At 40.6% G+C, this 17,122-nt stretch overlaps 1 protein-coding gene across 8 annotated transcripts in view; it reads left to right on the top strand.

Annotated features, from left to right (window-relative positions):
- The window catches only part of FAM184A (family with sequence similarity 184 member A), a 143,029-nt gene extending 125,994 nt beyond the window's left edge, over positions 1 to 17,035 (top strand). For 4 of the 8 annotated variants that reach the window (XM_053282918.1, XM_053282952.1, XM_053282927.1 and 1 more), the window contains 4 exons: positions 9,767 to 9,884; positions 11,230 to 11,334; positions 13,533 to 13,732; positions 15,317 to 17,035. In XM_053282918.1, the coding sequence (XP_053138893.1) occupies positions 9,767 to 9,884; positions 11,230 to 11,334; positions 13,533 to 13,732; positions 15,317 to 15,398 (505 nt within the window). In that variant the 3' untranslated portion in view covers positions 15,399 to 17,035. Of the gene's footprint in view, positions 1 to 9,766; positions 9,885 to 11,229; positions 11,335 to 13,532; positions 13,733 to 14,557; positions 14,649 to 15,316 lie in introns of those variants that run through there. The other 4 variants (XM_053282975.1, XM_053282966.1, XR_008312948.1 and 1 more) reach the window with 3 other exon arrangements.
- The last annotated feature ends 87 nt before the right edge of the window (positions 17,036 to 17,122 follow it).

The following is a 17,122-nucleotide window of genomic DNA, read 5'->3' as shown; positions in this document are numbered from 1 at the left end:
CTTGGGTTTCACATGTAGATGGAAGGGAGTCCTCCAGGACTGCAGGCAGGTGTGAGAGGAGTCATCAGAGTCAGAGGATGGAAGCTGAGCTAACTTCTCAGGAACAAAGCCTCACTATTGACTAAGGCTCCTTTTCCTCCTCAGTAGTCTCTAGAAATCTCTAGCGGGGTGGCTGCTTCACTGACTGCCTTCTGCGGTTGATTAAAAATCCAGTCCTCTGCATCCTCTTCAGTCATTGGGTGTGGGTGTGTGCATGGGTCCTGAGCTATGACAATTCTTCTATGCTAACAAAATGGTTAAAAATTAAAAATGCCAGTTTATAAGCACCACACAGATAAAGGACAACCAGGATTCTTTGCAAACAAATTTAACTTTTTAAAAACATTATGAAAATTCCTGTGTTAACTGGAAAGTTCCTCTTTGAAAGGGACTTTTGCTTTAAGCTCTGGGCAGCTTCACACATACAGGTGGCAAGTGATATGGAAGAGCCACACTGCCAAGTGCCTGCTCCCACTACTGCTGCCACTTTCATGAAGTCTGAATCCATCAGTGTCAGGTGGAGAATGTCAGTAACCCACATCAGCCCAACATTCAGAAGACATTTGAAGTCAGCTTGACAAAGTTGGGCAAGCTGGTTTGCTGACGTTTCCCACCCAACATTGGCATGTTTAGCAATAGCTCTTACATTTATATACCGCTCTATAGCTGGAAGCTCTCTAAGCGGTTTACAATGATTTAGCATATTGCCCCCCAACATTCTGGGTACTCATTTTACCGACCTCGGAAGAATGGAAGGCTGAGTCAACCTTGAGCCCCTTGGTCAGGATCAAACTTGCAACCTTCTGGTTACAGGGCGGCAGTTTTTACCACTGCGCCACCAGGGGCTCAGTTTAGACATCATGGAAGTGGTAGCAGTAACAGGAGTGTGGACTTGGCAGGAACCAGCAACTCTTCCATATTACTTGCTGTCGTTACATGTGAAGTCGTCTTTTCTTACTCCATTCTGTAACTGGCATGTAAGTATTATAGCACTCATTTCCAGAAGTATTACCAATGGAGCAACAGCTAGGGAGGCAATGGAGATGTGTTTTTAGCCTGAAAGGTTATTTTCATTTAAAGATGTATATGGCTGAACCATTTCAATGTGACTGTACTTTTCACTTATATTGTTCACATCATCCTTATCTTCATCTCTTTCCTTGTCTCCTTCCAGTGTTCTTTATCCTGCTAGGGCAGTAAAAGGGTAAAGTGGGGATGGGGGGTAGGGTTCTAGTTGTTTTGCTTTCATTCTGAAGGAGATTGTGAAAGTTAGAGTTTGCAGCTCTTCAATAGATTGTTTCTCTTTTAAAATTAGTGGCAGACATGTTCCGTAGTTACATGGACGATTCTGAGCTGCCCGCACTGCTGCAGATTCCTAAGGAAGCACTAGAGCACAATTAAAATTGCACTCGCACACTTCAGTGCTCCTGATGTTCAGATGAACTACTTCCAGTATTTGCATTCTTATGCAAGACAGCTGGTCCTTCCTTAGGAGCCTGCAGCAGCACAGGCAGCTCAGAACTGCCTGTATTAAGCTGCAAAACATTTGGGCCATTATCATAAAAATACATGCAAGCTCCCAATCCAAATGTATAACAGTATTTTGAATAATTGTTCAGCCATAGGTACCATGGAATCCTTAGCATGTTTGCATGCTCTGTGTATATATGTGTACACACACACACACACACACACACACACACACACACCCTGTGCTCTTTGAGGAAGCTAGGATTCCCCACATCACTCTTTGTAACCTATAGTTCAGCCTAGCAGGTTTTGTATTATGATTTGTCATTTGTGCAGACTAGCTCTATGTCACACCAGAAAAAGCCAACACAGAGATCTGATCCACACACATTAAAATATGGTGCCCAGTGCGAAAATATCAGGGCATCACAGAAATAGAATGAACCCTAACTAAGCTTCAAACGTGTCTGCATAATATTCTGCTTAATATACTGGCTGGCACACATACTATTTAAAATATTACTTTGGAAGGAGCATGTCATCATAGAAAAGCACACACAGCCACATTACTCCTCCATTGCTTTGGTTTAAATGTTCCCCAGTCATCATCCTTCCTGTACATAATACCATCTCTCTCTCACTCCCATACCTCACTTCCACACCCACCCAATACATCATTTTATTTGGCACCTTCATACAGTCTTGCTGGATAAGGCCAAAGGCCCATTTAGACCAGCATTCTGTTTCACATAGTGGCCAACCAAGTGCATCATGGAAGCCCACAAGCAGGGAAAAGAGGGGGCCCTGCCCATTAAGTGTTCCCTAGCACCTACTGTTCAGGGTCTTGCCACCTCTGATCCTGATGGAAATATATAGCTGTCAAGACTAGTAGCCATTGATAGACCTATCATCAATTAATTTTTCTAATCCATTGAAAAACCCATCTAGATTGGTAGCTAGCTGTTACCCCATCCAGCAGCAGAGAATTCTATAGCTGAACTACACATTTAGTCTATACACATGATGGGGAGGGAGGGTGGGCAGGGGGAAGGCTGTACCAAACTTACCTTCTCCCTAGAGGATCTTTCAACAGTGGTGGGAAGCATGGACTGTGCAATGCATGGATCTCCAGAGGCCTGGACAATGCATCCCAGCCTCCATATAGCCCACAATGCACCATTTATTTATTTACATAACACATTTTTATACCGCCCAAAACTTGCGTCTCTGGGTGATTTACAACAAAACAAAATAAACAACAGAAAAAGTTAAAACATTCGTTAAAGCAGAATGAATGATAACAGAAACAGTTATAACATTACAACAATTAAAAATTAAAAAACAATATTTTAAAACAATGTTAAAACTATTAAAACAATATTTAATTAAAAGCCTGGGTGAACAAATGCATCTTTAAAGAATTTTTAAAAGTTGTCAGAGATGGGGAGGCTCTTATTTCAGCGGGGAGTGCATTCCAAAGCTTTGGTTCAGCAGCTGAGAAGTCCCATCCCTGAGTAGCCACTAGACAAGCCAGTGGCAACTGCAGACAGACCTCTCCTGATGATCTCAATGGGCAGTGCAGTTCATGACGAAGAAGACATTCTCTTAAATACCCAGGGCCAAGCTATTTAGGGCTTTATAGGTTATAACCAGCACCTTGTATTTTGCCCAGAAACTTAGCAGCCAATGTAGCTCTTTCATTATGGAAGTAAAAGTAACATGTTCTCTCCAAGATGACCCAGAGACCAACCTGGCTCCCGCATTCTGGACCAACTAGTTTCTGGACTACATACAAAGGCAGCCCTACATAGAGCGCATTGCAGTAATCCAGTCTGGAAGTTGCCAACATATGTATTACTGTTCTGAGGTCATTTATCTCAAGAAGTGGGCACAGCTGGCATATTAGCCTAAGCTGATAGAAGGCACTTCTGGCCACTGCCTTAACCTGGGACACCAGGGAGAGGCTTGGATCCAGCAGCACCCCCAGACTGTGTACCTGTTCCTTCCGGGGAAGTGTGACCCCACCCAGAACAGGCAGATCAATCCATCTTATCTGGATTCAGTCTGTTAGTTATCCCACATCCAGCCCATCACTGCCTCCAGGCAGGCATTTAGGGAGCTTATGCCCTCTCCTGATGTTGTTGACATGGAAAAATAGATTTGGGTGTCATCAGCATACTGATAACACCCTGCACCAAATCTCCTGATGACCTCTCCCAGTGGTTTCATGTAGATGTTAAACAACATCGGAGACAATAGAGAGCCCTGAGGGACACCATACAGAAGTTCAGATTTTGAAGAACAACAGTCTCCAAGGGACACCATCTGGAACCTGCCTGAAAGGTAGGAGCGGAACCATCGCAAAGCAGTGCCTTCCGCTCCCAACCCCCTCAGACGCTCCAGGATACTATGGTCGATAGTTTCAAAAGCCACCGAGAGGTACAAAAGGACCAACAGAGAACACTCCCTCTGTCAATTCCCAGTTGGAGATCATCCATCAGGCCAACCAAGGAAGTCTCCATCCCATAGCTTGCCTGAAAGCCAGTCTGAAATGGGTCTAAATAATCAGTTTCTTCCAAGACTGTCTGGAGCAGGGAGGCCACCACTCTCTCAATTACCTTGCCCAGCCATGGAAGATTGAAGACAGGCCTGTAGTTGCTCAACTCTGAGGGATCCAAGGTAAGCTTCTTCAGAAGTGTTCTAATAATTGCCTCCTTGAGACAAGGAGGCATCCTGCCTTCCTTCAGAGAAGCATTTATAATCTCTACCAAGCCTTCTACAACAACCCCCCTGCCAGTTAGTATAAGCCATGTCTGGCAAGGGTCAAGAGAACAGGTGGTAGGCCACACTGTTCCAGTCAGCCCGTCCACATCCTCAGGAGTCACAAACTGGAGCTGATCCAACGTAACCACACAAAAGGAGTTAGATACCTTCACATCAGACACTGCAGTAATTGTGGAGATGGAGTCTAAGTCAGCCCGAATACGAGATATTTTCCCCACAAATAATTCATTAAACACATCACAGCGGGTAATCGATGGTTCCAGATTGTGATACAAGGGAGGAGAAGCAAATACTATTTTATGTATTTATTACACTTATATCCCGCTCTTCCTCTGAGGAGCTCAGAGCGGTGTACATGGTTATTTTTCTCGTCACAACAACCCTATGAGGTAGGTTAGGCTGAGAAATACATGACTAGCCCAGAGTCACCCAGTGAGTTTCATGGTTGAATGGGGATTTGAACTCAGGTCTTCCTGTTTCTAGTCCAACACTCTAAACACTACACTATGCTGGCTATATATACACATTCTAGCCTTCTCACAACTCTGAACAACTCTACCAGAGTGAACTTGCGGATGCAATATGGGCAGAAAAGAATCGCTCCTATGCCGCACGTATTGCCTGAGCATAGATCTTCAAATGTGTTCTGTGTTGCAACCTGTTGGATTCTAGTCGAGTCTCCACTTGCGCTCCAGTCGTCTACCTTGCCACTTCAGCCCCCATCGTTCTTTTGTATACCAAGGGGCCAGTTTTGAAACGGGTCAGAGAGGATGCTTAGGAACGATCATGTCTACTGCCTCAGTGAGTTTGCTGTTCCAGTTCTCCACCAGGGCAGGGCAGGATTACCGGCAGAGCAACATTAAATCCCTCCAAGGCTTCTTGAAATCTATTGGATCCAATAACCTTCTCGGGCGGACCATCCTAATAAGTCCCTCACCCCTGCGAAGGTGGGAAGTGAATGTGAGTCCAACCTTAACCAGATGGTGGTCTATCCATGACAATGGGGAAATCACAGGAGTCCCCACCCATGGAACACTACCTTGTTCAGAGTGAAAGACCAAATCAAGCACGTGACCAGCAATGTGCATCAGTCCCAAGACCTCTTGGTATAGGCCCATAGTTGTCATGGTCACTATGAACTCCTGAGCCACCGCAGACAGATTGGTCCTGAAATGAACATTGAAGTCCCTCACCACCACAAGCCTGGGGACTCCAACACCAAGCCTGAGACCAAGTCCGTCAGCTCAGTTAGGGACTCTGTTGAGCAGCGGGGCCATTGGTACACCATCAGAAGTCCCAATCTATCCCTGGTCCCCAAACTTAAGTACACACATTCAATATGGTCTGACACTTCAACAAGGATCCTGGTAAGGGAGATGTTATTCTTATAGACCACAGTCACTCCACCTCCCTGCCCATGGTCGTTTACCCACTCAACAGAGTACCCTAGAGAGAGAAGCTGAGTCCAAACCGGGCCACCGGCCTCCCCCAGCCAGGTCTCTGTAATACATACCAGGTCAGTGCCTTCATCTAGAATCAGATCATGAACCATGTGACGAGTGCTGTGCATCGGGGGATACCCCCATGTGATGGGAACTCTAGGCACCCGTCTCTGAGTCCAATTGGGCTTGCAGCCCAAGCAGTCACATGATCTCAGAACCGGGCTTAACCTTGGTAAAAGGCTGGGGTAAAAAGCTGCATCAGGCAGATGGGCTGCTCCAGGATCCAATACACACGAGCAGCTTAACCCAGGCTGGGCTGCCCTGCTCGTGAGAAAAGCATTGTTGTGTAAAGAAATACTTCCTTTTGTTTGTCCTTAATCTCCCAGCATTTAGCTTTAACAGATGACCTCAGGTACTAATGCTGTGAGAGGGAGAAAAACCTCTCCAGCCACTTGATCCACACCATGCATAATTTTATACACCACTGTCATGTCCCCTCTTACCTCCCTTCTTTCTGAACTAAAAAAGTCCCAAACCTTGTTATCTTTCCTCATTGCAGAGTCACTCAAAGTAGGGATGTGCACAAACCAGTTCGGAGGTCCTTTTCCAGACCTCTGAACCGGTCTGGTGGTTCAGCCGGTCTGGCGGCGGGGAGGGGGGGTACCTTTAAGGAGCAGGGTCACGCACGTGCACCAGCCACTTCCAGTCTGACGCTGACTAGGGCAGCAAGAGGGTATACTTGTGCCCTGCGCCAGTGATTTTGAGCACAGAGCCAGCGGGGAAAATGTGGTGGGGGAGTAAGAGCACCTTCCCTGCTCCTTAAAGGTAAACACACACAAACACACACACCACCGAACCGGCAATCTGCTGGTTTGTGCACCTCCTTAACTCCAACCCCTTTATCAATTTGGTTGTCTTTTCTGTACCTTTTCTAGCTGTACCATATCTTTTCTAAGGTGTAGTGACCAGAACTGGTCAGTCACTGACGGCTCAGACCCCATCAGTGTATATGTGAGTGGGGTTTTTTTTAACCCAATATGCATCACTTTCCACTTACTTATACATTCACTTACATTACTTTAAATGTGCTTCTGAGACTTTTTTGCATTATTTGTGTGAACTTGTGTGAACGTTCATTCAAAAGGATTGCTGGGATACTCCTGTGGCACCTTAAAGACTAACAGATTTACCATGGTTTGAGCATTTGTAAGTACAAGCCATTCAGTAAGTCAACAAGTCAAGATAAAAGGCATTATTGACATGGACTAAAATTTGTTTTGTATATTTCCGTCTTCCATATTGGGGTCTAGAAGTCTGAAATCTCACTAAACAAAATAAAACTTAAGGCTCTTGTTTCCCAAGCAATTCACTACAATCCTGGTTAGTGGGCCAGTGTTTCTAAGAATATTCCTGCCTAAAAATAGTCTTAATATCTTTTGGTAGCCTATTAAAGAAGCTCTACCCATAAGGAAATATTCTGTCAGAATATTGCCAGAAAGGGAACATAAGAACATAGGAAGCTGCCATATACTGAGTCAGACCATTGGTCTATCTAGCTCAGTATTGTCTTCGCAGACTGGCAGCGGCTTCTCCAAGGTTGCAGGCAGGAATCTCTCTCAGCCCTATCTTGAAGAAGCCAGGGAGGGAACTTGAAACCTTCTGCTCTTCCCAGAGCGGCTTCATCCCCTGAGGGGAATATCTTGCAGTGCTCACACATCAAGTCTCCCATTCATATGCAACCAGGGCAGACCCTGCTTAGCTATGGGGACAAGTCATGCTTGCTGCCACAAGACCAACTCTCCTCTGAAAAAAGGGATTTTTTGAAGTTGTCAGTTATGAAATCCGATCTGTATGGGCCCTATGTGGCTTTCCACACAAGCAGGTTAACAACATTTAGCCAAGGGATGACAGTTCAATGCTGGGGTGTGAGATGGACTGAATAAGCAAACTTTTGTTCATAAGCTGCCATTCATCTGAGCCTGACTTTAGCTAGGACTACATGACCAAAATCAAATACCTGCTTCTGAAGAAGTGGTCCTTTGAAAGTGTGACATCTAGTTCAAGAGCCCTTTGAAGTCCAATTTTGACTGACTAAAGGCCTAATACAGGGCTTTTCCAAGGCATTTTCCTCCACTTTTAAACCTGTAACCTTTTATTGATTGATTGATATTTGTATTTATATGCCACCCTTCATCCTAAATCCCAGGGTGGTTAACAACAAAATAAAAATAATAAATTTTCAATAAAAACATCAAAATACAATAAAAACTGCTAAAATTAAGAGAGAACAGGGACAAGTCATTGGCTGAATGCCTGAATCCCTTTCCTCCTAAAGACTGGGAGAGAGGGAGCCATGTGGATCTCAGCTGAGAGGGAGTTCCATAGCCTGGAGGCGTTAACTAAGAAGACCCCATCCCACATTCTCAACAAACAAGCCTCAACAGGTGTCAGCATGCGGAGCAGAGTCCTCCCAGCCAATCTAGTCAGGTGGGTAGAGTCAGCTGGGAGTAAGCAGTCCCTAAGGCCACTTAGGGCCCTAAGGCCAAGCCATTTAGGGCTTTAAAGGTATAACCAGCATCTTGAATTGTACCCAGAAAGAAACAAATTGGCAGCCAGTGCAGTGCTTTCAAGATTGGAGTAATGTGCGTACTGCAAGCAATCCTAGAAATCAATCTGGCAGCTCCATTCTGCATCATTTGCAGTTTCTGAATACTTTTCAAGGGCAGCCCACGTAGACCACATTGAAATAATTCAAACGCAACATGACTAAGGCATGGATGACAGAGGCCAGATCAGCCTTCTCAAGGAAGGAGAAGGGCACCAGCTGGAATTGAGCAAAAGGCGCTCCTGGCCACCAGCTGGAATTGAGCAAAGGCACTCCTGACCACCACTGCCACCTGATTTTCGAGGAGCAGCGCTAGATCCAGGAGGACCCCTTGTGAAGATCTGAGTTTCTTATCTAAAATTCAGAGTAGTAATTTGATTCTAGAAGAATTATTTGCCAGACATAATTCATTATTTATTTATTTATAGTTCAATTTCTATACCGCCTTTCATAAAACTCATCCCAAGGCATTTTACAACAGTTAAAATACAGAAAAAAATCAATAAAAATTACATTAAATTGTTAAAATCAATTAAAAGCAATAAAAATAATAAAAAACCCAAAAAGCACCCGCCACAAAAAATAAAGAAAAAGACAAAGACAGAGCAGTAGGAGAGCAGAGAGAATGGCAAACCCTAATGAGTAAAAGCCTGAACAAAGAAGTCTTTTTAAAATTTTAAATGTTTTAAACAAAGCCACAGAAGTCAGAGAACTGACATCCACCAGGAGAACATTATGGAAGCTCCGAGTAGATTACAGGGAAGTAGATAAACCGCAGCTTGCTCCTGTGCACACCCTGCCCCCCCCCCCATGATCTGTGGGAACTGCTCCTAGGTTTTTATTATAGTAGTAGTTGATATTATGAACCTGACTGATCTTCAGTGAATGATCAATACTAAATAGTAATCTGCTTTTGAATTCAGAAGTTATCACCCTTTCTAGAAATATAAAGCTTTATTTTCTGGGGGTTTGCCCTATAATTTTTTCTGTAAGTTGGTATGCTTACTTCCATTCTCTCCTTTAATGCTTCTTCACTCCGTTTAAAATCTTTTCACAATTTTCTTGACTTTATTTCTGTTCCCCTTTGTATTATTTGTACTGTTTGTGCTAAATTTTCTCAACAATTAGTCTCATCATGTCTTTCATGTTAACTGATTAATTTTAATTTTATTCATTGTATTTTTAACTGAGGAAGAAGCCTCCACTTGTTGTGTGGCTCCCATTGCTGAACATGACAGGTGGAGCTGAACAAGACCAGAGCACTTTTACCTCTGTTATGGGCAACAATGGGAAAGCCCTACTTCTATGTGGGAGGCTATTCTGTGGTTCATTCCTTAATTACATTGATTTGATACTATGATTTTATGCTATTATACTTGAACTTTGAACTATTAACCCATAGGTGATGTTTTTGTCTCTGATAAAGTTTAGAAGAAATGGAAGAAAAATATCAAAACAGGGAATCAAGACCAGAAGATTTGCAGCTTATTGCAGAGTTGAAGGACCTGATTGCTGAGAGGGATCAGCTGATAAAGAAACTGATTGTAAGACAGTTTGAAGCTTGTCCTAGTATGAGCATGCCAAAGGCTTGTAACTTTTGCCTAATTTCCTGAAAAATAAAGTGGAGTTTGTTATAAAGTGAAGTTTCAAGTTAAAACTTCAATATAATACAGTATTTCTTACAAGTAGATATGTCTGGGGGAAATAATAATAACTTCAGAGTATTTTAAATCTTTACTCCAGACATCCCAGTTAACCTTGGTTTTGATTCAGATAGCTGTGAGCAGCATGACGCTCATGAAATGGGGATTCCTTGCCCCAGTTCCACCCTACAGCTCCCAACGCCTCCATACAAAGGCAATCCTGAATGTTGAGTGCCCCTCAGGAATAGCGTGGGATAGAACTCGGGAAGCTGCCAAAGTAGAGGAGGAGCTGAAATCCCACTCTGCCACAAGCAGGAGTGCTATTCTGCTTGCATAAATGCTAGTGGGGATTTTGTCTCACTATTGTGTTTAAGAATACAAAAGCAAGAATGATTCCTATTTAAAAGAATTGTTTTTCAGGTCTTAAAGTATAGGCCTAGCCATGCAGTAATCTGTGGCTGACATCCTAACTTAGGCACGCAGTGGGAAGTGGTGTTCATATTGCCGACTATCAAAGCATCGGCACTCACACAGGTGGAACAAGTTCAACTTTTGCCTGTCTTCCCTTCCCTCAGAAGTGCCCTGTGCCACCTGAAATATATCCCCTGGGAGCTATGTGACCTCAGGGAGGGCACTTTTGAGATCAGCAAAAATTGTGCACACGTACAACCTGCACAGGTTCTGTAGCTGTGGTAGTAGAAGCCATCAGCTACATGAACACATCTCACCTAACATGAATGTAATCTGGCCAGGATGACAAATGCAGGGTTAGGGTAAAAGTAAAGTGTGCCGTCGAGTTGGTGTCAACTCCTGGTGACCATAGAGCCCTGTGGTTGTCTTTGGTAGAATACAGAAGGGGTTTACTATTGCCATCTCCCACGCAGTATGAGATGATGCCTTTCAGCATCTTCCTATATCGCTGCTGCCAAATATAAGTGTTTCCCATAGTCTAGGAAACATACCAGCGGGGATTCGAACCGGCAGCCTCTGGCTTTCTAGTCAAGTCATTTCCCTGCTGTGCCATTAGGTGGCTAGGTATTGATTAAATAATCTGATATTTGTTCTGTGCTAAATAAAAAGTTGAAGATCTTACTTGGGAATCAGTGAAGACTATTGCAGACAACTTCATTAGTATTTTAGCACTTATTACAGTTTACATTTTCATTGCTCACAAATAAAGGGAAAGTTGTAAATTATTCTTGTTATATGCTTGAAAGAATAAGTTTTATTGCTTATTCTTTATTAGGATGACAAGAAATTCTATCAATTGGAACTAGTCAATAGGGAGACTAACTTCAACAAAGTGTTTAATGCAAGTCCTAATGTTGGTGTTATCAACCCTCTGGTGAAGGTATGTATCACAGGTTAAATGTTAACATTGGGAAAATGTGGTTTGCCAGTATTCCCTCTGACAATCAAATTTTGCTGAAGTCAACACTCATTCACGTTATTCTAATTAACTGTAAGTAGCAATGTGCCACCCAGTTTCTTTCTAGAACGTGTTAAGATTAAGTTTAGATAAGACAGTATAATAATGTCAAAATAGGCATTTCCACAAACTTTCTCAAATACCTCTTTAATGTGTAAAATAAAACATAAAACAAATGTTCAAAATTAGCAGACATTTTGATGTGACACATCAGCTTCAGTGCTATACTCTAGTGGCTGAAGCTGCTCTTAAATGTTTCAGCCACTACTGTATAGCACTGAAGCTGATGTGTCATATCAAAATGTCTGCTAATTTTGAACATATCTTTTATGTTTTATATAATGCATTAAAGAGGTCTTTGAGAAAGTTTAAGTTTAGATACGTTTGTAAGACTTGTAAGAGGTTTCTTTTCTCTTTCTTCCTGATCTCCACGTTGTTAGTCTTTTCTGCAGCTTGGTCTCTTAGAGCCTTTCCAGATTATCATTGCATTCTGCATGATGTGTACAATCATTACTAAGTTGTTAACATGAGATCCAAATTACTTTCTCCCCGCCAGCATGCCTGCTAATTGCAGTTCTGGCTTGATATATAAAGCAAAACAATTGTTCATTTTTGCAAAGTGATAAATCATTATTGCTAATATATTATCAATGACATCACCAGTTCATCTGTCTTTAATTTTTATAGATAGTAAAGAGTTTGCTTCAATTTGAAATATAGATTCATGTGTGCCATCTAGTGGAAAGAACTATGAATTTTATATTTCCTGGCAAGGAGCTGGAATAATAAACAAAAACTAGAACATTAAGAAGATAGAACTTCAGTTGGAAAATTCCAAGGACAAACTGGGCATGCCTAACTTGTCCTTTTAATTTCATTAGGGCTTTCTTGAGTAAATTTAGTTAAGATGTCAGTCACTGTTCTTACAACCTACCTGAGGATGCCAATAAAGAATTGTGTGAATGAGGCCTTTTGTTTTCCACCAGCCATGTTTTTAACTAATAAGTTGCTTGATACATTGCCTGAGCCAAAATACATAGGTGGGAGACCACAAAAGCTCTCATTGACATGATTCTTTAATTGAATCAACAGTGGAGAAAGTAACATTTTGATTTGCACAGAATGCTTTTGAAAGAAGGAACCTGCACTGTCCCTGTTCCATACAAATCTAAAGGTTGCTGTCTTCACCAATACAACTGGTCAAATCAAAATACTTGTATTTGATCCCTTCTGATGCAGTTCACACATTCAACCAGGGGTGAAACTGAAACAACATGGTGAAGTGGCATGGTTCTCTTCCCTCTACCATGAATAGCCTCCAGTATGAACCTTACCTTCCACATGACTCCCAGTAACTCAAATGGAACCCTCCAGGCAGTCTACACAGAAGACCTGGTTCATATTAGAAGCTATCTTCATGGTGGAAGGAAGGCTAGCAGCTCACACCTTTCTCTACCACTCTGTTTTAGTGCTGCCTCTTAACTGAATGTATGGACCGTTGACTACATTTTCTCTTCAATGAATTTAAGGTTATATCTGAGAGAAGAATTGTTTTATCCAAAGTCATCATTTGAAATGCAAATGTTAAACAAATTGAAATACTTCTGTGGAGAGTTTCTCTCGCTCTCTCTTTCTTATGTTAACCTTAAATGTGAAGAACTGGACCAGAAGCTGCTTATATTCTAAAAAAAAAATGTTACCACTCTAGTAAGTTAGTGTGGGATTGGGAAAGGTACTGTAATTAGGCAAGGAATTAACAGGCTTTTCTTCAAAGTGAGACTCCTCTACTACATTTGTACAGTTGGGTAGTACTGGATTTGGGCCATGGTAGCATTAATAGGGAAATAGCTTCCATTCTCTGATAATTATTCATGGAATAATAATTATATAGCTTGAATCTGCCAAAGTTATTTAAAACTAAGCCAGGCGCCATAATATTGCAACAAACTGGCTGAAGCGGTTTGCTTTTATATCCCTCCATACTGTAAATGCAGCAGATATAACATTTAAAAAGCAAACTTTGTTTCCAGGTTAAACAAAACAAAACAAAACCCAGCAACTTCCTCATCTGGACTAATGTAATGTAGGGCCCTACCTTACATTTGTTATTTTTAATGCAGCAAAAGAAGAAGAATGATAAATCAGCAAACAGGTTTGTGAGTGTCCCCAATCTAAGTGCTCTGGAATCTAGCGGAGTGGGCAATGGACATCCTAACCGTCTGGACCCTATTCCTAATTCACCCATCCACGATATTGAGTTCAACAGCAGCAGACCACTTCCACAGCCAATACCACCCAAAGAGCCCAAGACGTTTTTGAGGTGAGCACTGTCTCACCAGTTTCTCCCCCACCCCTAACTTGGAGAAAAAATTGATTTCTTTTTAGCTGAAATCCACATGTCAGGAACACCTCAGGAGTACAAATCATACTGTGGAATTTTGATTTTCACACCCTATTTTAAACCTCTTTACAGTATTCCTTTTTATTGTAAATCTTGTTGAAATGTGCCCCCCCCATCCATTATCTTGAGCCTTTCTTTTAAAAAACCAACCAAAAAACGGGGGGGGGGGATGTAAGGAGCTAAATTATCAATATGGTTCATGTGCTTTCAATTGTTTACATTTATGAACAATTGTGTTAAATGTCGGTGTTATTACTAGTGTCCTTTAGGAATATGTTATACTCCCTTATTAAAATTATTGTGCAATAGTGGTTTTTCCCCAACAAGACTGTTTTCCGTGTTAGATGAATGTGTTTTAATTTTCTCCCTTTCCTTACCTCAGAAATTCTTTTTTAAAGCAAGTCTAGAGTACATGGGAATATATGTATGCATGATATGTTGTTTAATGCTGTGCTTCAGCATTAACATACCTAAGACTGACTTTACTTAGAAAGTGATGGCATGAGTTTGACTAGTGGACTAAAACAAATGTATAATATTTCATATTCTGAATAATAAAAGCCCTTTCTATTTTGCATTTTTACTTCCATTTTGATGCTACCTGAAAAATATAGCTAGGGAGTGGGTATAACCAGTAAGATTACAAAGTAATAGGATTTTATTTCTAAAGGCAAAGTAGAGTTTCCATAATATTTAATGTTCCTTATTTTTCCCTATGCATGTGGTATGCATGTATGTGTTCAGACGTCAGTAACATGCATGTGCATGAACTCGTGGATTATGATGCTGGAGTTTCCATTGCAAATTATTTGGTGCCTTGTATTGCCAAAAACCGGTAGGGATTATTTTCTTAATTCTTGTATCCAAAGAACTTCATTTAACTAAAGCAATAACGTTTATATAGGGATTACATATTTGGGATTACGTATCATGCATGTTTACTTGGGAATTATATTCGTCAGTGAAAAGTGTGCTTGCTTTCCACTGAATTCGTTGATATAATGTATTGATCCCCATGTGCATGCAGTTGAAAAAAAGTAAGTCTGAGTTACGCACCATTTAAAATATGTAATTGTTCAGTTACTTACCAGTCTTTGTTCAGCACGTCTTTAAGAATATGATGCTTGCATCATACGTCTGACAACTAACTTGACCAGTAGAAAAGGATGCTAAAAGAGGATCTTTCAAAAAACCATTTCCCCCACCACGCTATTTTTTCTTTTTCTTTTTTTACAAAAGCAGTGCCATTTTTTTTTCCTTCAAAAAACATTTTTGCACCTTGTCATGTGGCTTAGTGACTTTGTCTGTGCTGCTGATGCTCTCCAATGGAGTGGATGATTGGAGGTATTAAAAAAGGCATTAAACTACAATTGCTACTTAGATAAGATACTTGATTCATAAACAATGTGCGCTGCATATTGGCTTATCTATGCTTTTTCCAGGCCTTTTGTGCTTTTGCTTTAGGTTATGGGTTAAACCTGTCTTTTCTCTTTATGAATTCAGCCATCCTCAGACTGAAGCTTCTCCAGTGGCTTCACCAGATCCACAACGCCAGGAATGGTTTGCCCGTTACTTCACATTCTGAGAGATTATTTGTGTGTGTGGCACAGCGTGGTGTGGACTGTTCATAAGAGCATGACCTTAAAATAAACCCTTATGTGAACAAGCTTTCCTGTAATATGTCAAACACTGTGAATGAGAAAGTATTTGTCTCTCTGATTTGAAAATGCACTGTATTTTATGTGATATTTGTTGGAATCACTTGACATGGTATATAAATGTGCTTAATGACACTTATTTTTATTTAAAATTGAAGAGTCTTTAAACTTTGTAATTACTGCATAATAAATTTTCATAGAAGAAACTTAATGCTTCCCTTCTTTTCCTATAAATACATATTTTCTTTGGTTTCAGGAAGGGCTTTCCCCTCCTGGCTTCCTTCCCAGATGCAATTAATTGCATGATTCTATAGCAAAATAAACAGTCAGCAGTTTTAAAAAAAATCAGACTGTGGCAAGATATGTTTTAACCCTTCTATTTTTATTTAGTTATCTTGTAGAACTTAACTTTGAAAATTGTGTTTATTCTTAAAGTGGTGAAGAATGCAAAATAAATCAGTTTATAGTAGTATAGGTGATGGCCTTTAGAGCACTGAGTGATTTTTGTCAAGATCATAGTAAGAAAAATGGCATCCTTTTTTCTTGTCTACAACTGATCTGTCCTCTAGTAATTATAATTCATATATTTTAATGTTGAATTTCATCAGAACCTTGTCATAAATGTTTTATAAATACCTTGAAAATAATGCTCTTTAGAACATTTGGGTACTAAACTATGTATTGCTATATCAGTGAAACATCATTTATGGGAATCTGCATTTTGAGGACATTATTATCCTTGGGCAAAACTCAGGCTTTACAAAAATAGTGCTAAGCCAGTTATGCATAATGAAGCATGTAAATCTTTCATTAAAGCTCCAGCATACTTAACTTACAAAGATGTTTCTTCTTCCATTATGAAATTAAGCCAGGGAACCACATAACCTTTTTCATATGGAGAGTGAGCCTGATTTTCCATTCTTTTACACTTGTGTTACAGTTGTGCAAATCCTCTGACAGAAAAGATGTAATACACTAGCAAATCTGATTTACACATTTTTTGTTGATGCTGTTGTTGAATCCAAGATTACCACCATGTAACCAACACTGGTAATCTCAGGGAGAATTTTTTCTTTGTTTTATGAATGTACTTTAAAACCTGATATTTGTATCTTGAAAAGAAGGGAAATGTGCTTGATTTTAAATAAGATTTTTATCCTTAGATAAAAGTATAGCTCTTCATTATTTCTGCTGAAGCCCCAACTGAGTCTTCCCATTATGCAAAAGCATAATTTAACCAATTAAAGGTACCGTATCTAGTTAATAATAAGTTTTATATGTAGCATATGTATAAAAGAATAATTTGTATGTTTTCATATAAATATAAAATATTCTAAATCAAAATTTAAAAAATGTATCTCCTGTAAACTCAGCCTGAAAGCTTCACTAGAAGCAGTGTTCCAATGCTCTGCTGTTAATCTAAAGCAGTATTTGGCAGATACTCTATGGTTGATGGATTTAACTATAGGTATATGCAGCCTTTACATTAGAAGAAAGCCATATTGAGTCAAAGTCAGATTTCTTGGCTATTACCTGAAATAAAACACACTGGATAATTTTGCTATGATGGTCTGAAGTATTTGTTGTGTTTTGTTTCTTTTTCTTCTTTGAGGCCACTGTATCAATTGGTTAGAAAAGTCCTAAGGGTAAG

The sequence above is a fragment of the Hemicordylus capensis genome, chromosome 1 (assembly GCF_027244095.1).
Source record: "Hemicordylus capensis ecotype Gifberg chromosome 1, rHemCap1.1.pri, whole genome shotgun sequence".
NCBI classification, from domain to species: Eukaryota; Metazoa; Chordata; class Lepidosauria; order Squamata; family Cordylidae; genus Hemicordylus; species Hemicordylus capensis.
This window is presented reverse-complemented; position numbering and strand designations above follow the sequence as displayed.